General features: G+C 33.3%; 1 protein-coding gene across 1 annotated transcript in view; it reads right to left on the reverse strand.

Moving 5' to 3' along the window:
- LOC149412894 (small G protein signaling modulator 2-like) overlaps positions 1–19,205 on the reverse strand; it is a 195,544-nt gene extending 176,339 nt beyond the window's left edge. Inside the window, exons 1-2 of the mRNA XM_089644864.1 lie at positions 18,983–19,205; positions 1,745–1,971 (exon numbers count right to left, since the gene is read on the reverse strand). Coding sequence (XP_089500990.1) covers positions 1,745–1,971; positions 18,983–18,998 — 243 coding nt within the window. The 5' untranslated portion in view covers positions 18,999–19,205. The remainder of the gene's footprint in view (positions 1–1,744; positions 1,972–18,982) is intronic.
- Positions 19,206–22,358: the final 3,153 nt, after the last annotated feature.

Genomic DNA, 22,358 nt, shown 5'->3' on the forward strand with positions numbered 1-22,358 from the left:
TTATTGTGAGCTATGATGTGATATTAATTTAACTGAAAAAATATTAAAAGAGAACCCTTATTATTCCAGTTCAAATTCCATTTTAAGAAAAAGGGGTAGCAACTCGAGTGAAACCGTGTTATAACGACTAGCGATAAATAATAGCATCACTGACTCCACGATTCCTTTCATAGCAATATTCCTAGATGCATCCAATTAATTATAATTGGATCTGTAACTTGTGACATTTGAAATGAGTTTCTGTCTCTTGTCTTTATGCGAAATGTCTTCTAGCGGAAGACATTAAGCCAACGGGGTTTCTGATGAAGACACGATAAGAAAACATTGAATACATTACACAGTTTCTAGATGTCTGTGTTTGTTGATAAACTAGTCAAGGCTAGAACGAGAAGACTTCGTAGAAGAAAAACATGTTTTGACAGATGTGTTGTAAGTTTTCGAGTTCTCAAAATTATGATGGTAATAAATGTAAGGTTATTAGACGGCATAATACCTAAAACGCTGAAACTTTAAGGTCGTGGTTCAAAACTAACTTAACATCTTCTGTGTAAGGCCTTAAATAATCGTACAAGTTACCCTATTTTTGGTTTTTAATTTGCAATCTTCTTCGTCTGCTTTCATTTTAGTAAAGACTCGAGATTTAAATATAAAGGTTTCTATGTATATGAGGATCGTGTCATGCTTTTAAGAAAAAATCTTCTTTAAAGAAGAAATCTTCTTTCTGTGTAAGGCCTAAAATAACCGTACAAAGAACTCTATTTTTTTTCTAATTTGCAGTTTCTTTGTCTGCTTTCGTTTTAGTAAAGACTAGTGATTTAAGTAAATATGTTTCCATCTAAATAAGGGTTGTGTCATGCTTTTTAAAAAGTTTTTCCAGAGCAGAAAGTTATTTTAATGATAATTTTGTAACATTTTAAGAAAAAAATATTATGTGGAATATATCTTAGAAAAGTTCTTCTTTCTGAAATGTTAATCTTTAGACAGCCTTTCATATAAAGAGAGAAAAAATAACTACATTTTTCGACTGTAAAAGGCGAAAACGAAACGCAATCTTTGTATTCAACATAATTGCGAAAATCCGAAGGAGTCACGAACATTCTCCAGCGTTATTGTAAATTCTTGAATCCAATATTGAAAGTTAGTGTTGTCTCTTTGAGAATTATTATAAAACGATTTGACCTGACTTCACCACCGTTTGCATAATGCAAAATATTCTCTTATTTTTACACATATTTTACATTAGCTCCATCCAGGAGGCCATCTTTGGGGATGCTCGGTGGGGGTATTTTTAAGAAAACGAAGGAGAAGAGAGGAAGGAGAGGAAAATCTGGGAAGGAAAAAGGTGTGAGGGGTGGGTAGGAATCTGGGGGTCAGTGTGTCCAGGAGTGACGGGCGTCTGAATTCATCCCTCCCACTGAGGTGCAAAGCGATGGGTTGAGAAAGTTCTGTTCGATGCCGGTCTCACAGTAGGTGGACAGAAGCATCCGCCGCCAAGACCTAGACAAATCATGAGATACGCTTACTCATGATTTCTTTAGCGAAATGTACGGACTGTGCGCTACAAGTGGTTTGCGACGTGAATACACAATAACGACAATAGTTGCATATTTCAGTGGAAAAGGGCAATTATCAATATAGCCTTAAGCAAAAAAATTCTCTCACGGAAGACAGCTGAATTGTCTTAGAAAAATGTTACCGAAATTCATCCTATAAAACAACGAAAATATATTTATTGGTCACTTACCTTTGCCACTTTGTGTAGCAGCGCAGTCGTGGAGGAGGTCTTGAAGAGGCCCAGGGCCCTGCGCCTCAGGCCCTGGCCCAGGCAGGCCTCCACGGCGGCGCACAGTGACGTCACCGCCCCCGAGTCCTCGCGCACTCCTCGCCGCGTCACCGCCTCCTCCATCACCTGCTTCACTTCCCGCTTCACATTGCCTATGAGGCGCTCCTTGAAGTCGACCACGGCCGCATCTAGACAGAAATCTAACATTACCAATAGCTCAAGCGCATACCCGCTTCAAATTGCCTATGAGGCGCTCCTTGAAGTCGACCACGGCCGCATCTAGATAGAAATCTAACATTACCAATAGCTCAAACGCATACTTCATCACCCGCTTCAAATTGCCTATGAGGCGCTCCTTGAAGTCGACCACGGCCGCATCTAGACAGAAATCTAACATTACCAATAGCTCAAACGCATACTTCATCACCCGCTTCAAATTGCCTATGAGGCGCTCCTTGAAGTCGACCACGGCCGCATCTAGACAGAAACCTAACATTACCAATAGCTCAAACGCATACTTCATCACCCGCTTCAAATTGCCTATGAGGCGCTCCTTGAAGTCGACCACGGCCGCATCTAGACAGAAACCTAACATTACCAATAGCTCAAACGCATACTTCATCACCCGCTTCAAATTGCCTATGAGGCGCTCCTTGAAGTCGACCACGGCCGCATCTAGATAGAAATCTAAAATTACCAATAGCTCAAGCGCATACTTTTCACTACCCGCTTTACATTGTCTATGGAGCGCTTCTTGAAGTTCATGTACGACTGAGCAAATCTAATGAATTCAGATGAAATTTTGGTTTTAATTTATTTAAAAAAAAATACTAGAAACATATGTTTTGAACGCAAGGTCTACTACTGTTCTCAAAACTATTAGACAATTTCCAAATAAGAATTTTATGGCAAATTGTCTCAAATGCTTTTCTTAAATCAGAATAAACAGGGTGTACTTATTTGTTTTCTTTAAATGCATTGTTTTAAAAAAAATTATAGATAATTCAGTTGGAATGGGTACTTCTACCTGACATACTTTAAAACTGGTAAGGTGCTACACTATTACAGGATTTATTTGTGTAAAAAGTTTATTCAGTATCAGGATTTCAAAGAGTTTATGTATGGTGGATTAAATACATGTTGGTCTGTAATTACAAAAATTACTTTTAAATATTTTAAATAAAATAAATTAAAAAAATAACGTTCAATCTCAAGTTAATTGAAAAATATTTCTTCTTCTAACACAGCAAACTTATTTTGTGGCACCATTTTAATTGAAATTTATAAAATACTTCGTTTTTACCACTTTTATTGTTTATAACCAACATGTTTCATGAGCAAAGCTCACTTCTTCACACTTCGGAAGAAGTGAGCGTTGCTCATGAAACATGTTGGTAATGAACAATAAAAGTGGTAAAAACGAAGTATTTTATTAATTTCAATGAATTATATTATATTGTCCTCTTACATGGAATAACTGTAAAGATATAATGTAGTATTTTTCTGTTTTTTTCCGACTTTTTCTCCGGGTTAAATGTTCCCCAAAGGAAAAACTAAACCCTTCCACACACTTTACGACAAATGATCATCTAGTCAATCAACATTATGCAAGTGCATTATATAAGCAAAATAAATACAAAACAATACAAGAACAACACGTCAACTCACCAGAGATCAAATGGGAAAATAATTCACCGACTCCAGATATTTTTATATCAGAGGGTTCGGCTCGGTAGAACTTCTAACTGGACCTATAAATCCTACTGATCCCTCAATATAAATATTTTAAAAATCTTTCGTAATCCTATTTTTATGTATAAATTCTTTGACAGATCTAATACGCCTAAATTTTGAATGAGAGAGCTAGGTAATCTAGGTAGGTAGCCAGTAGCCGAAATAACAAATGGAAAATTAATATTTTCGTGTGTATTCATATTATGTAGTTAGTAAGTGAAATATTTATATTTATTTAACTATGTAAAATAAAATAAATAACCCTTTTTGAAAACTAGGAGTCAAATAACATTTTTCAGAAAATTAAATTTATATAGAGGAAAGATCCACCATATAAAAAGAGATTAAAAAGTTTTGTGAATGGAAAAGCAATTACTTTGATACATTCTTTGATAAATACTGTAGCTATGTTATCCGGTCCCGCAGTTTTGAGGTTATTTAGAAATTCAATTTTAGTTATTACATTAGAGAGACTTATGGTACCTACACTGTGAAATATCACGAGTTTTATCTGAAGATGTTATAAAATACATAACATTATTTATAGCAATTCACACTAAATCTTCATTTGGTCAAAGAAATTATTTTTATCAGGCTCCACTTATATTTAATATCCTTCCAGAACACATTTAAATCTTCTAATTCCTTGTGTACTTTTAGAAAGAATGTTACATTATTTGTGCTAGCCGAGGATTACCAACAATTTTTGATCTTTCTCCTTTTAAATTAATGGCAGAATATGTTTAATCTGTATATTTTTTTATCCTCGGCCTTTTATAATGTAATTCTTTTTTTTCTTCTCTCTGGTCCTTTATTAAATTTATGGTATATTTTTTACAATCAACTATTAACATATGGTCACCCTACACGTTTACTACATTTTACTATAATGAATAGGCTGGAATTATATTAATCTGTACCATGTAGGTACTTAATTTGTAGAAACATTAATGTGACAATATTGTCCTCTCAATATTTAATCTTTTTGTTGTTTCTAATATTTTGTAGAATTATTAACCTCAACACAGACTTGTCCTAGTGAGATTAAACATTCTAACGTTAAAAATATATAATGTAAAGAAACCATAAATAAAACAACAATTTATCATATTTATTTTATTGAATCATTTTGTGCTTCAGCAAAATTGAATACCATCACTTCCTACAATTGTTATTTTGAGATTGATACCCATTCCACGTTTAAATTAATGTAAAAGTAGGAAGTATTTCAAAAACCATTTTTGTAGCTTTAAGTAGATGCTCTTTATCATAACTGTTTATATTACATAATTATATCACCTGTGACAAGTAAAAATATGCTTTTTTGAAAAACAGCACCATCTTTTGGACGGTAAAGCAACACGCGCTATTTTTTCTCTTACTGCACAGGCAGACTGAGCCACAACAACGCGTGGCGGGGTTTTGCTAGTGCCAAATGAGAACACATAATGACTTTTTATAATGCACATAAAAAAATATAAATACCCATATGGAAATTAATATAGGTATAGAGATCTGAATACTGTTGATTCGAATAATGAGTTTGCAAGGTTATTATGTGCCTACTTAATATATCAACTGTACCTACCTTTATTACAAATTATTCACAATAATCTAATACCAGAACATCCTTTGGACATAGGTTTTTCTTATGAAGCTTGGTTTTTTTTTAATATGCTCGCTGTAAATATAAAAATATATGTTCGTTGAATCTATACAAAAAAATGGTAAAAAAATTGCATACTGGCTAAGAGTGGTGATTTTGGATTGCCCATGCCTTCTGTCACTTATCACCTTAGGAGCCCCATATTCGATGTGATCCATCTGTGTATATGTTATGTGAAGTACTTATTTGATTAAATATAATTGTAAAGCTGCTCATCTCGAAACGGAATTCTATATTGAGATGAGCAGCTGAGAAAAAAAACTCCATTTTTATTATATAATAAAATAAAATTAACATTATGAAATAAATAAATAACATGCATAAATTCAGCATACCTTTTGACAAATAGCAGGTATTTTGATAAATTCGATGAAAACATTTTTTAACGAATTAGTATTACCCTAATAGCTTTGAATAACAGTTACCAACCAAGTAGTACTTACGGGCATTACTTATTGCTAAATATATGGTAATATTATGTAAACGTATAATTTAATATTCAACTATCAAAGGGCGAGTGCCTAAACAGAGCGATTTTAAGCGGCAGAAACTACGAAGTTGTGTCCCCAAATAAGTTGTCGTTTTGGCACATTAGCCAAATGAGATTAAATTTTAAACTCTGTGGTAACATATATATTAACATATATAAATTACAATATTAATAAGCCGACATTTGATATTTCAACGAGCCATAGCTCTACGGCTATGAGGCCTTATAAAGGAAACGATGAACAATGAAGTTAGATGTACATATAGTTTTGTTAATCAAGTATTTTAAAGGTTTCAATGAAATTTCCTCCGGTATCCCACAGGGTTCTAACCTCGGACCATTACTACTTATTTTATACCTTAAAAGTAATAATAATACTGTTCAATCTTGTAGTGCTAAAAAAATATTTCAAACCACAGTCAATATTATTTTGAATAATGTATACTTATTATAAAACGGACTTTAAAAAAAAAAAGATTATTTGGATTTACAGATGTAGAGGGCAGTAGCGGCTCGTGGCTTTTGGGTGTGCTAGAGACCTAATATTACAAAAAATGGCATTTTTGGTGTTATTGTAGCTGAAAACGTTTTTTTTAATAATAGATTCCGTTTGGCCTTAAAAAATCAATTTTACGAAAAAAACGTTTTCAGCTAGAACATCATTAATGCCATTTTTGTAATGTTAGCAATCTAGTACACCCAAGTCACGAGCCGCCAATGGTAGTGGACTATTAGTATATTTAATCGAGAAACTGTCATTAAAATATCCACAATGACACAAGATCCAAGTTTGAAAATTAATTTTTAACTCTTTTACTAATTTATGTTAGACTTTCTGAAGTTGTTTTTAGTTTTGCTCTTAACTCGATTGAATATATGATTACATTTAGTTCATGTTGTGGTAGTCTTTTCCTAGCTATAGGGCATGTTATTCTGAAAATATGATATCTGAACGCTGTATCAGATAATAATTTAGTTAGAGTTTAAGTCAATTGGAGTTAATCAAAGTCAATGATTTACTAAAAGTTGTATGATTTTGCTGAGGCGTATAATTAGAAATTAAATGTGAGCGATTTATACCTAACATTTCGTCCACGCCACGCTGCACAACGCGCAGAGCCGCTCCCAACTAATAAATTATTAAATACTTGAACATTGATAGGAAGACCCGTACACTTTATTTGCCCTTTTGCTAAATGAGAGCGGCTCCGCGCATTGTACAGGCTTCGTGTGGACGGAACCGATGAATTGTGTATTTACGAATATGTCACAAAAATTCTTGATGATAACAGTTAATATATCAGAGTCTTCCTAGATCTAAACAAAGCATTCGACACTGTTTCAACAAAAGCCAAAAAAAACTAGAATGTATTGGTATCAGAGGTCTTCCGCTAGAATGGTTGCAAAGCTATCTATCCTCACGCTCATAAAGAATCCGTATTGACTGTAATTTGAGCGAATCTACTAATGTTGATTATGGAGTGCCTCGGGGCAGTGTATTGGGCCCGATACTCTTCCTAACATACATAAATGATCTTTGTAATTAAAAACTTCAAGGTGGTCAAACAGTCACCTTTGTTGATGATACAGCCATTCTATTTGCAGCCTCTACCTGGGAAGAGGCTGCCAAGCTGACCGAGAAACGAATGAAGACAGCGAGTAAATGGTTTAAAAATAATCTCTTAATAATGAACATAACCAAAACACATCTGTTTTTCCATTGACAGTAAAGGAAAACCAGACTCAATTTTTCAAAACACATACCTACATAATTGCACCTCGGGCTCTTCCCTTTTCCCTGCCAAAAAAAGATGAATCAATCAAATACTTTGCTGGAGAACACATATATTATATAAAAATATACGGCCAAGGTACGTAAATTAATACATTTTTTCAAGAATTATACTTAATAATAAATTAATTAAATTTGAGAATCCATAATTTCGGACTGCATATTTACCTGTGGAGGTGCAGCATCCTCAATCTATTACCTCTCGAAAGAGAACAACGAAAAGTACTAAATGTTATGATAAACACATCTCACAGACATCTCACTAAAGCGCTATATAAAGAATTCCAACTCCTCTCGGTCTGTCAATTATTTATTTATTGTCATAATACTGTCGAAACCACCCCAACCTCAACAAATCAGTCTCCCATGACCGCAGTACTAGAAGCGCGACAACAAGACTTCTGCAAGTACCCTCGACTCATACTTTCCTCGGTCCCTTCATATACAATAGGCTAGATTTCCAACTAAAACATCTTATTCACGAACGGTATTCAACACTAGATTTTTTTCAAAAGCTTCATAATGAGTGATCTCTCGACTGCTGAAAATATCATGCATCCCATCATGTGAACTTAATTTAATTTTCTCTTTTTCCAGTGGACAGAGAAGTTTTTCGAAATATTTTTGTTAAACTTTATAATGATATTTTCTAATTTTATAGTTATCCATTAAATAAATTGATTAAAATCAATAGATATAACATAACGCGTGTATCAAGTTTTTATTTGTCTATATTTTATTTGCCTCTATTTTTTCGATTTTTGACACTTTTGACGCTATTCCTGTATTGTTTTAATTTAAATATAAAACATGTTTTTATTTTTGAACGTACTAAAATGAAGTTGCAGACAACTACAACACGGCGCAAGCGTACCATAGCAAGTAGGAAAGTATGATAAAATGTAATAAAATATGTAATATTACATTCGAGAAATGAACTAAGCACTAAGAAATCCGTATAGGTATAATATATTTTAAATAGTGTATCATCTGTGTATACAGTGCCATGACAAAAAAATACCAATTGTGAAAAATAACAGCAGATAAACAAAAATAATATTCAAAAATTTACAATACGTTACATAATATCTCAAATTTGTTTTAATAATGGCAACATTATAATACTTTTGCGAATTATTGTTAAACTCCGAAAAGTTAAATTCGGTTAAAATAATAATATGGTAAAAGATTGAATTTCAAGCCTGATGGATAAACTTGGGTTAAATTGACCTTTTTGTAATTTCGCGAGGTTGCGTTTCCGAGTGCTACAGTGCCTTAGCAAAGTTGAAGGGCTCTTGTAATATTTCAAAGGGATTTTCACGTAGCGGGGCGTCGTAAGTCATTTAGTTAGGTACATTAGAAAATTCGCCCTTCACGTCTGGCCATACTTCATCCTAAATTTAAAGCGTAATTATATTAATGTTATAAAAGTAAGTTTTACTCATTGCAAGTTTGTAATGGAATTTAAAGATAATTTATTGAAAGTAAACCAACTTTATATATTTGTTATAGGCACATTTTAAAGGAAAATTTAAAGTGGAAAATTGCTTTGGAGTGAAGGTTTCAATTATTTTGAAATTTCAATTTACTTACCTAATTCAAAGTGGAAAGCCAAATGCAAGACAATTGCATTACGGAGAGAGAAAACAAATAAATTACTTATTAGCATCGAATAGTTACACTCTTCTCTTGCTATCACGCATCCCTTGTTAGACCTTCATCATCCCTTGTTATATGAGAATAGTTTCATCACGTGTGTGCTTAAAAACAATATAAAGTTTAATAAACAAACATGCAAGATGCCGCGAAGTGTTCAACCAACGAGTATAAAGTTGTTCTTCCCTTAAAAAACGGCGGGGTATCATTTCAAAGGTTAGTGGAAGGTTGGGAAAGAATTACTGTAAAATATATTTTTTTTAATTTATATGTTCTTTTAGACATCTTTGAGCGTACGATAGATATTCAAGTATGCTGTTAGTTAATACACACAAACTATTTTAGTATTATAAAATTATTTCGATTGCTTCCCGAAGATAAATTTCAAGACTTTATATTTTTTTAACTTTTATAGGTTATCATCATAGACATATGAATATTAGTAGACCTGCCCTAAGTGATTAAAAGCGTATTATTCCCCACTCCCCATACCGGTTCCATTGGAGCCGGCTGTGCTCGCGTATGGCCTCAAGTGAATTTAGAAAACGTGACGTCATCATTCTTGTGCGAACTATGGTCGAGGCATCATCGGTTCATTCTACGAAATAACACGGCAAATGGTGACTTGTGTTATGAAAACTTGTAAAAATAGATGTGAAAAAGAGAATAAACCCAATTGTCGTATTACATTCCATATATAAGCATTATTTTACTTTATTTTAAGCATATTCACATCGTATAATATGGATCAGTTGTAGAAACATATACTATCACATCGAGAAACGTCTGGACGCGAAACACAAAGCTGGTTGGTTGCTGGGAAGTAAATTATGAACATTATTGTAGAAAGCAATCACTTTGTGGTTTGACATATTTAATAAAACAAAAAAGTATTTTATTTTATTAAATTATGAACATTTATAAAAGTGTCTTAACTAAATACGTAAACGAAATATTCGACTCTGAAAAGAGAAGAAATTTATTTTGCCGAATTTGGACTTCGCAAATTTGTTCATAACGTGGCGAGTAATTTGCGCTCCCATGTAAAAATGTTTATTCATTCAAAAGCAGATTTTACTTTTAAGAACTAAATGGTGATATTATAATGCGAGATGCCTATTTACTGTCAGATTGATTTATTGACGAATCACAGTCAGCTTTCCTCCCTGCGTCCCGCAACTCTTGTTTTAACCCCTCGTCCTTAATTTCTCGTCTATTAATATTTAGATGTCTGTGGTTATCATAAAATTGGCTGATTGATTTCAGCTAAGTACACATTGCTTTATAATTAAAGCTATGTACCCGCTTACCTCAAAAAATCAAAAAAAATATCGCATTCAAATTAAAATTTCAAATTGTGAATATATTTCCGCTGTTTTTACAACTCCACAAAGGAGGCCCTGAGGAAAATAATTTCCCTCAGGGCCTAGTCATCTTTGAGGATGCTGTGTGGAGGGGTATTTTTGAGGAGATTATAGAGTGATCATGGGTCTTACCCAACGATCATTTACGTTTTTTTTCCGTTTGGCTGAAACAAAAATCTAAGCGCTTGTTTAAATCCGCTTGACCGTCTCGGAACCCATTTACGTATTCATTATTAGAAGTTACTACGCAGGGACCGGAGATCGCGAGTTCAAATCTCAGCGAGCGCAAGTACATTTTATTTGTGTTAAAAATTATTCATTAAAAATAATATACAGTGTGTTTGCGTAGTTCCAGAGTGGAAGATACTCTCATTATCGCCCTGGTGTAAGACCACCATTCAGAATTGAAACGTTGCTTGAAATGGCTTTAGCTATGTTTGGTGAAAAGGTCTAAATTATCAGATAACTCTCCTTCGAGAGGAAGGAGATGAAAAGTACTGGAACTACCTTCAGCCTCACAACATACCTAATTGTGGATTTTCTTCAAACTATGGATGTACCTACATTGTTGACATGGACAAAGATTTATAATGAACTTCCCGTTGTGTTGCCTTCTGAATACAATATCCTACAGGAGTCATAGGATAAGAATAAAAAATGTCTACTTTACAATCAACTTGTTGATCATCTGATCGTGCTCTCAAAATCATGAAATTTCAGTTTGTGAGGTGTCAGGAACATAAAACTTGTAACAAATCTTCATTGAACTTGTTGTCATACTTTTAAAAACTTTTCAGGTACATTTTGAACAAGATCGGGCTTTCGTAAGTTTATAATACACCAAGAACACAAAACTTGTATTAAAAACTTTATTAATATGTTGGACAACATGCTTGTAAGTTTCCTAAATATCATAAATTCAAAACATGAATAAAAAAGTATTCGTATTAATTTCAAGATCGAAAAAACCTTGTAAATTTATTCGACACCAGGAACTCAACTTGTATTCTAAAAACTGTTGTTATTTTCAAAAAGATCTCTTAAAATCTCTGAAAGTTGCTTGAATATCAGGAATATAGAAAAAAAACATTTCACACTTGTAACAAGATCGGGCTCAAATCCCTGTTAAGAGTTTTTTTTTAAGTTCTTTAAAACATGAAACAGATTTTCAAAAATAAAAATAAACCTGCATGAAAAGTCATCATATTTGCGACATATGCATACGCATAAGTGGCGCATGAAAACCCCAACCCTTGAAGCACTCCATCGAAATGTTGGTACCTCGTTTGAAGGCACGTGAAATGTGGAACCAATCGTACAAGTTTAGTATTTTCAAGAAGGCTACGTTACGTTCTCTGGGGATAAAAGTTCGTAGAAGGAACGACATAGCCCAGTGATAATATTAGGTATTACCAGCAGCTGGGGCCGGGTATGAACAATACAGTTACTCAGTGGCGGTTCTTCACAAGGTGATGGTGGGGTCAGTCCCACCAGGTATGTGAATTTCGAATAACGCAAGGACAATCCATTGAATCAAAATCCCCTCGTATCAAAATACTGAACCATTCATTTTATTAAAGAAAGTTTCGTAGTTTCGGGAGAGAATCGCTCGAGTTCAAGATATGACGCCATTTTTATTATACTGTATTATATCTACAGACATTTATTTTGTCTTTAGACATCTAATTAGGTGGCATGACATAACCATGAACATTTTTTTCGAATAATATTATATTACATTCTCCGGGTAATGAGATAACGGTACAGTAGGTAGGTACACGTAAAAAAGTGGGTTCCGTGACAACTTTTGAAAAGCATTTAAAGTTATTAAAAAATAAGAAAAAATCGGCCTTTAAACCTAATCTAAATGTAATAAAATTAAATCAAACTAAACGATACGTGAAACAGAACTAGTCACAGAAAAATAAAAAGTTCTCGGTCACAACTAGGAATTGAAGCCAGGTCTTACCGTGACAGGCGTCTTAAACCACTAGATGATTAGGACCTATTTATTAAGCGTCATATTTGTCGATCTCATATTTCAAATTCAAAATTAAAGTGTCAGCTACACTACTCGCTTCGACGCTTCGACGAAGTCCTCGACGAAGTTAGCCGAAGTTCGAAGTGCGTGCCCACACTCTCGTGCAACTTCGCGAGTAACTCAGTCCAACCAGTCAGTGATTGGTTTATTTATGCCGTGACGCTTCGAGTCCTTTGACTCTGACAACAATCGGAAGTCGGGCGAAGCGAAGCGAAGTTGCCCGAAGCGAAGCGAAGTTCGTGCCCACACTATCGTATTCGGTCAACTTCGATCAACTTCGCGAGTAGTGTAGCTGGGCTATAACAATATCATCTTGCCGCTAATTTTCCCCATATTTTGGCATCTACCTTTTTAAATGGAAACAAAGTTTCTAATGAAATTGGTTTGCAACATTGTAACCTGGATAGTGTCTCGGATAAACATATCCGATTTTTATTTATAACATAACCTGTTTAAACTAGCTTTTATCACCACTTTCCATGACTTCATATCACTTTTCAAAAGTGAGTCGAATTGCCACTGTCTTGAGTCGTTCGGTTACCAAAAAATGTCGGTCCCCACCATAAAAGAAATGCTCGAGCCGCCACTGCAGTTACTGGTCCCTCTCCTCATACACATTTCTACAAGACAATAGAATACTCACGATTGAAATGTCTGAGAAAGAAACGTGCTCATAATCTTAAAAAGGAATTGAAAATTATTACCGTGGCTATCATTTCTTACGCTACCTCTGAGGGTGATGATGAAAAAATATATTTGTTGACAAAGAAAGCAAATAAGACGAAGAATAGATAGAGTAAAAATAATACGAAACAAACTAATTGAAAAATACAAAAATCAAATTGATTCTTAATTAATTTAAAACTAGTAAAGTACCTACCTATCAACAAACCTTTATCACATTCTATCTTCAATATTATAATCAACTCGTTCGTAGGCAGCTTTAGTTTTAATTATTTTAGGAAAAAAAACACTTTTTGCTTATGTATGCTTTAAAACAATAAGATTAATTATTTGTTTTCTACATAAATATGTAATATGAATGGGAATAAATAGTTTCGTCCATATAAAAACTCAATTATTTCAAGAGAGGCATACAAATACAATATTATATTTGTACAGGGGTATACAAATACAACATTGCATTTGTAGAGGAGTATACAAATACAATATTAGATTGAATCATCCATACAATATTGTATTTTTTTTCCTTTTTTAAAGAATTTCGTTTTAACAAGGAAAAAATATTTTATTATATTCATATTCCATATGTACATTCGCAATCTAACGATTCATCTTAATATTTTGAAGCAAAACTTGCGAAAGGTGTTTTTTTCCCGAAAATGATTAAATTAACGCCATTTATGAACGCGTAGATTATAACGTATGATCCGTTTAACCTTTAGTAGGGAATATTTTTTATGAAATTACCAGTTTTTTTGTTGTCTGGAAGTTAAAAGTCAACGCAAATATTTTCAGTTCGCAGCGATATTTTAAATATAAGTAATGGAGATTTCAAATATCCACTTAACAATTGAAAAAATAATACAAGAAGCCATGTTGTTTTTTTCTTCACATTTAGCAGTCAATCAGAAATTTCAGGTAAAGCTAGTAGCTATAATAGTATTTTCGTAAAATAACCTTTCGAAACTTTCAAACATGCCCTGAAAATATGTGTATTTATTTTTGTAAGATATTCATATCCTTCAGACGTTCCTCTATACAATTTATATACACACCCCTATAACACTTTAAGGGCCCTCTCGTTAAATGTAGCTTTCTCAGCTTTCCTCTTCATAGTTATAAATGTGGTGTAAAAGTAGTCATCTTGAATGACATCCCCTCCCCTTGGCCTGATTGCCCCTTATTTCCCCTTAAGGTCAATACCACATGGGCATATTTTGATTAACTTCACACTACCGAAGTAAATGGTACCTACCGATATAAAGATACCTACTGATGTAAAGATACCTACTTATTTAAAGATACCTAGTTATGGAAAGATACCTACTGATGTAAAAATACCTACTGATGTAAAGATACCTACTGATGTAAATATACCTGCTCAGTACCTACTGAATATAATAAATATTAACTATTGCAAAAATTCTTCAAATGTTAACTTCTGCTTCGTGAAATTCGCAAAGCTTATCTCTAAATAGTATAAAAGAAAGTCACTATCCGCATTTGTATGTTTATGCGCTTAGTTCTTCTAAACTACCCAACAGATTTTGATAATGTTTTCACTATAATTCAGAAAAAATTTCCGGATGGTTTGCATATATAAAACATGCATATATAAAGTAGATAAAAGTCGAAGTTTTTTAATCAAGACGAAAAAAAATCGGGCGCTTACATTGCTGACACTGGCTAAACCTTAAGAGATCATCTCAACCTCAAAACTTTACCCCAATCATTAATAATCTCCTCAATGTTTGCAGAAGGGCGAGTTCCAGGATTTACAGCTCTGTTAAGAACCAGGATTGCAGGACTGAGGGAAAGGATAAACCATTCCAGAAACATTATTATCATAGAATCCCGTCTGACTTCAGGATCGAGCATTGAAGACCATTGGAGAAAGATACTTGCTCCCACAATCTCAGATCCGATGGATTCCCGTGCTTCTCTGCTTTAACTCAATTTCATTTTCTATTTAATTTTTAATTTATTAATCTCTTTTTATTTATTTTACTATATGTAAATATTATTTGTACTTATATCCTCTATGGGATGTGTGGGATTGCACTAACCTCCCCACATCCTGGAATAAAGAATTTATTATTATTATTAATAAGTCCCCGAGCAAAGCCGGGTACACGTCAGCAAATAAATAAGTAAAATCAAATTTTACCAGATTATTCGTATACCGAACGATTGTTTTTATATATAAATATTAAAGTAGGTACCTACCTAGTCTTAATATGTACAAAATCAACAAGAAAAGTAGTCGACCTATTACGGTACTAGTTATTAGTACCAGGAGTGTTTGAAGTAGAAGAAACCGGGGTTGCCTGAGGAATACTTAACGCAATATCTGTGCGCCGGAACTCATTCCGGAGTCCGAACTCATCTCAATACGGAGTCGAATTCAAGTCGAAGTAATGTAGTTTTTTAACAGTAACGTTGTGGTATCCTGTAGTGAATGGTGGAAGAAGTCGGAGACACCCGAGAAAGACATTGTTCCGTCACGCCGATTTGCTTTTGACAGGCCGTGTGCTGACCAATAGTATGGTCAGATTTCGAACTGTACAGTTTGAAATCACACACGTCAACTATAATCACGGAGTTCCGTGAGCCGTACAATCGCATCGAAACGTTTGTCTTGTAAAAACCAATGTGGGTACTATCGCCGGCTATTTATCGGAATAATCCCTTAAACGTAAACTTTTATCGCAATCCAATTCAACATAACGAGTGCTACCGTACAACGATCACCGTTCCAGTACTGACAGATGATTCTCGAGATGCAGATTTCGTTCGCCACCCGGTAAGCTGACTGTGAATTAACCTTACAAATTGTGTTATCGCATTTGCCTGTCATAAGCCATAGGCTTTATCCATGCTTTATCTGTGTGGAATAGCCTTTTAAAATACGGCTATCCCAGCCCTTGTTCGTTCCTCGAACAGACATTATCAATAAAAAAGCGTTGCGGGGATTCACTAGTTAGCTACTATACAGAATTTCAAAGTCAATGCTAGATACATAATTTGCATGCTAAGCTTCGAACAAATCATTTTTCTGTATACATCTGTATAAAAATAAGACAAGTTATGAATTGTTTATTTTTATATTTGATGAAACCGAGAGAAAACGAGAAACTAGTACCTAAAGAATGCATTTAAAAAAACGAAGTCAGCTTAAATATTGCGTTTTATTAAAAGAGTTTTTGGCAAGTTCCTCATTCTTTAAAGCGAAGCTTAGTGCTAGATCACTATTTTGATTAATCTTTATAACGAATTGGTGTACATTATGAATACCAAAATATATGCTTTAGATAAATTGAAGGTTTTACTATCGTTTCGCTTGAATCGAATGCAAATAAAAATATAAATGTAACTACTAAAAATTTTTTTTTCAAAAGAAATGTATGAACACGTAAAGGAAACCACTTTTAAAAAATACAGTATTATAGCTAAGATTATCTGTGACAGTTTTACTTGATTAGCTTTTTTGCTTTCTTATAAAATTATTAACAAAATAAATAAAAACCAGTTTTGTGCTTGAAATCGAACGTTTCTAGACACCGTTTGTCAAGCGATTTTAATGCCTATTACCTACAATATAAGGTATATCAAGAATATACACATTTTTGGCTTGTAGCTTCCTCTTAATTAACCAAAATAAGCTGATGGTATTGACTTATAAACTTGGATGAATAGAGATGACAAGACCGAAGCAATCATTTATATTCCGTACTCACAAAGTTCAGAGATTGGAATAAATCCCTAGGGCTAGATGGTTCAATATGCCTCACCAAAAATGCCGCAAGTTTTAATAATAATAATAATATTAAGTTGGGAAGTTAGTAATAATATTATCAGAATTACTGGAGGGTTTTGAGCTAAGAGATCTCAGTTACTTTAGTCCCAGGCGGGGTACCTACTTCCGAATCATTGTTTTTTTGTAAGTTGGCAACTTAAATTAAATATTATCTATTTGTTACAAAAAAATAAGATAGTAAAAAACTGATTATTATTATTAATTGATTTAGACTAGATCTGACTAGCCAGGTACTTCCCCCTTCATCTTCCTCATCTCATTCTACTCCCCACTACCTTCAGCCTCACATCATACCCCAATTGGAGATGTCATAGTCTCACTGGCTCCAGACGAATGGGAGCGGTTGGTACTTCTTATACGGTATTCTCATTAAAAAAAAAACAGAAGAGGAGGTAGGTACTAGAAAATATTAAAAATTGATAAAACGATGAATTTTCTGAAAAAATAATTGTAGCCAAATTTATACGATATCTTAATAAAAAAATTTTGTCAAGTTCTATTGCGAATGTCCAGAGAAATAAATTTAACTGAAAAGAGATGGTTTTCAAAAAATTTAACAATAGACTCGTTGAAGCAAATTTAATAGTTAATCAAAGATAAATGCTGTGGATGACTTCTCGCGGAACACAAAGTACTTACTTAGGTCCCAAAGGGATATTCTCATACCATCGCTTTTAGGTATTGTTCTACATGATTCAGTCTTTCAAATAAAACTATACATGTACTTAACAGTGCTCAATTTAAATGCATTCGTTAATTAAACAGTATTTAGCTTCGTGAGTACGCTTTTCCAGTCATTTCGACAGCCAAAAATAAAAAGTAACCACTGATGTAAAACTACTGATGGCGATGCGAAGGTACGATACAACTATTAGTTCTGTGTTCAGTAGACCTCGCGTCAAAAAGTTATGTTTCCAATTTTCTCTTATAACTATTAGTTCTGTGTTCGGTAGACCTCGCGGCGGAAAGGTATGTTTCTAATTTTCTCTTATAAATCAAAACTGAATTATCTCTGAAATCGTTATTCAAAAAACGCTTGCTTGGATAATAAAGTGGATGGAGTAGATTCTATAAACTGGAAACGGGGGTACAAATAAATTTACATGCATATGAAATGCCAAACAATCGAGTTAAAACAGGAGTGTGATACACCCAGTCACACTACTTCAAAAATAAAAGGTACAATCATTTGTGCACGGGATCAAAATAACATGTTTAAAATTGCCCATAGAAAAAGTTCATGTATTTGAAGGTTACATGGGTAGGTACCACCACACCTTAGCAACAGGTAGGGGAAAATGAAGTAAAACGTTTACATTATAATATGGCCACTAGGAAATGCAACGACGAATGTAAGATTTCTTTTATATTTCAAGAAGCTTCAGACCATGCGAGTTTTTAAGGTTTCAAATAAAATATTGCAAATTTTAAATAAATTATTTGAATAGTCATTTTTATAAAAAATAACAGTAGAAGTTTTGATTTTATTTGAACTTTAATATGTTAATTTAAATACATAAAATTTTGCTAAAATAAGATCGTCTATTCACGAGAAAAACGGATTATTCATTGCATACACATCACATAATATTTCAATTAGAACAGAGATTATTTCTCGTAGAAACTTTTTTTAAATACTAACACTGTTATAAAAACGCATTTGAACCGACAGTTAGCTACATTACTCCGTGTAATTAGCGATAAACAAACAAACCGTAGTTGTTTTACTACTTTGAAAGGATAAGAATTGTAATCAGTCGCCCACATGCAAACAGATGTTATCGAAAATGTCAAATTATCCGGGCACAATGTGACAAGAAATTAAACGATCACGTTGAAACGAAGCATGAATGAGCGATGAAGTAATACAAATGCTATTTTGTTATAACAATATGGAGTGAAATAAAAATATAAACGAATTAATTATGTTTAGTGAGTAATGAGAAAAAGCTCACCTTGTTGCGACGCCATATTATCTTATCCCGCGGTTTGACAGGGAGTGTCGAACGTTTGAATTTGGAATTCTCTCAGCACATTGATGCCAACTTAAAGTGTTGCCATTAATATCGATCGGGGTTATTGTTTTTTTAATACTAATTAAGCTGTCAGGTACTTGATTCTGTGTGCGGTTTCAGAGGAAAATCGATTGTGACGCCATTTATTTAGCGACCGGGTTTTTCAACGTGGCGACCGCCGGCGCAGCGCACGTCTGAATGTCGACTGCCTCGCTCGCTGCCTGATAGGCAACCTGTTTCAATGCTACGAGCTACGGACAACATAATACAATGTAGAAAGTGTATAAAACTACGTCGAAAGCTCGTGGGTGGGTGTGCTGAGTACTTTCCCAGCGGAAAACTCTTTACGATGATAAAAGAACTACTCTTTTGTAAAAATAGTTTAAATAGGTACCTGTTTAACAGTCACCCTTATGTTTTGTACAATGTATACCAATGGAACTAAGAAATTATCTATGCAGTCGGGGGAGTATAGGCCTTAAATTTTAAGAATACAAACAATATGGTTTCAAAATAATATTGTTCGTTTAGTTAGTTCCACTTTTGATCACCTACATAAAGCTTCGTAAATCTGTGAGAGCTTTTCAAAGTAACTAATATCAAATAAAATAGTCCAACTCCAGTTGAATATTGGCAATATTAACAACGCTGGCCGCCAGAGGCGTAAGCAGGCGCTAGTGGCATTGGCATTCATTTCAATGGCAGCAAACTGAATTTATTTAGTACTTCGTTGGTTTTGTATTTTTATCAATATTGAAAAATATTTCTAAAAATGTAAAAAAAAGGAGGTTCCATGTGTGCAGTTTACAGATGTAGTATTTACAAACAACGAAAACATTACAAGTCGTTTTTCAAGATGCCAAAACTGTTGACAGGATATATTTGTGAAAAAATTCTAGCCAATAAAATGTTCTTCACTTCGTAAAACTTGGATTATGCTATGAAAATATAACTTTAAGGGTACTTTAGCAAAAGCTTTGTTAGTTCCATGTGGCATTCTCTGTTCATGTTAAGTTATAAAATATATTATCGTTAATGTTTATGTTCAAAACACATTTTGTATGTGTTTTGAATTATCGAATATATTGATATGTGGTAAAAATTTATTACATATTATTTTTAAATACATTAATATGATCAAATATATTTTAATCTTTTTTCAAATATATCTCACAATTATGTAAGGATTTTATTACTTATCTAAACCATCAAAGACTATTTTTTTGGTTGCAAAAGAAAATCAAGAAGCACAACTCATACCAGTAGGAGGCGCTAGTGTAGCATCTTTCCATCAGAATGTATGGGAAATATCAGAAGTTGGAGGTATGTATTATTAATATTATGGGGCATTTGCTAATAAGTACTTAATGCCCGAGTTCGATGGAGTCTAAATACTATTATTTTTAAACCTTGTTTTCCCAATGAATATTTGAAGAAAATGGAAGAAACAAAATGGCATCTTGCCTTAATTACTGATAACTAGTTAAATTAAACTGATTGATAAAAATTATTGAAAACAAATGTAATGATCTTTAAAATCTGTTTAATTTCACGACGTCCGTTTGAGAGTTTTCAGGTCTTCTTTTCGTTGTTAAGTTTATGGGAGTATGTGCCCATGTACCTATATGTAAAAAAAACTTATTGTACCTACTTTGATCATTTTCAATGTGGACTATTTATTATTTTTTTAAGGAAAATGTTGTATATTTTGGTTTCATGTAGGGAGTAACGGTTATTACTAATAACCTACACAGATACAGAACATGTTTACGTCAATTATAAAAAAATGTTGCTAATTCTGAATACTTGTGTTTAAGGTCAAAGTAAAGACCAAAAATATAATTTTATTCATAAAAATGTGAAAATAAGAACATTTTTGAATATTGGAACATTATAAATACTTGGGTATGTTAATAATTTTCAAGTCAAATATTATTTTTTTATTTGTTACTATGTGAGGTGCTCCTGCATCTAGGCAATCTTACTAGCTCTACGCGGGAAAAGCTTACGTGAAAAGAAATATCAATGTGTTGCCATCATCGAAAAATTTTCCACTGTGAAAGTACCTAACTAATTTTTCGAGATCTTTAGATCCTCCTAGAAATACCGAACATACAAAGAAGATGTGTTCAAATTTTAGAAAGAATATAATTTTTTCATTTTAAATTCCTACAGACTGCACTTAATTTGTAACTCTATATCTAAATATAATGTGATTTTTATATTAGAACTTATGTAAGCACTGTACGAACGTCGTTCAGGTACACAAAGGTTTTATATGAATTATTTATTTATTTTCCTAAAATTTTAATTTTTTTATTTTGCTCGACATCAAATTCATAAGACTTGATAAGAAATAATACGGGGTGTCCGGGGGTAAAGTGCTCTAACTTCGGAAAGTGATTCTACATGATAATATAAGTATAAAAGACAATCATATTTTTTTGAAAATCCAATGTTTTAAAATAGTTTCCAGTTAATAAAGTTAAATAGTTTGTATGGAAAATGTTTATTTTTTTGTATTGAAAAAACGATAGAATTTAGAAAATAATTATGTTTCTTTTTTATTTCTACCATCATGTAGAATCACCTCTCGAAGTTAGCTCCCCGGACACTCTGCATATAATCATAACATATAAATTATTATATAGATGAAGTTAAAAAAAATTACAAACTCATAAAATGAATTGTTGTATCTTTTATTGCATAAAAAAAAGTATCTATTTTTGTTATTCAAAAAAATTTCTTCCTTAAAAAACTGCGTTGCATATTGACATACTTACACTCTGAAGGCGGCTATATAAGGAACGATCGAACCAAAAACTTTCAAATTCACACCTAGATTTTTTGTATCCACACTAACATCGCTCCTGCCTTCATAGAACCGGTACATCATTTTTTGGTATCGCTGAGCTTATCTTGACAGGGCTTCTACCCTAGAACAACAAAATCTCTCTCTTAGCGAGCATAAAGAGTAACTTAAATACCGGCCCATAGATCGGTATGGCCCGATATAGGTCCGTATCCACGCTGCGCTGTGTATATTCCTCGCTCAAATATAAGCCGGCTAAATCGACCGCTCAAGCCTTGGTAGGCCTTGGCCGCAGAACAATTCCCTTTTTAGACGCCGAGGCGCTACCAGTAACAAATTTCAAATTTGAAAATATGATGTTTACAGGTAAGTACCTAACTACGTACATATCTTACGGAAATCTACCTAAATTGCTTAATTTTATCAGAATGTTCTGTTATATTCATCGAGCGATGAGGGTATTGGGAATTGTGAGGTAAGGTATGAGTGGTTTATTTATAGTAA

This window comes from Hesperophylax consimilis, chromosome 22, assembly GCF_061612785.1.
Source record: "Hesperophylax consimilis isolate HC1 chromosome 22, BYU_Hcon_1.0, whole genome shotgun sequence".
In the NCBI taxonomy this organism is placed as follows: domain Eukaryota; kingdom Metazoa; phylum Arthropoda; class Insecta; order Trichoptera; family Limnephilidae; genus Hesperophylax; species Hesperophylax consimilis.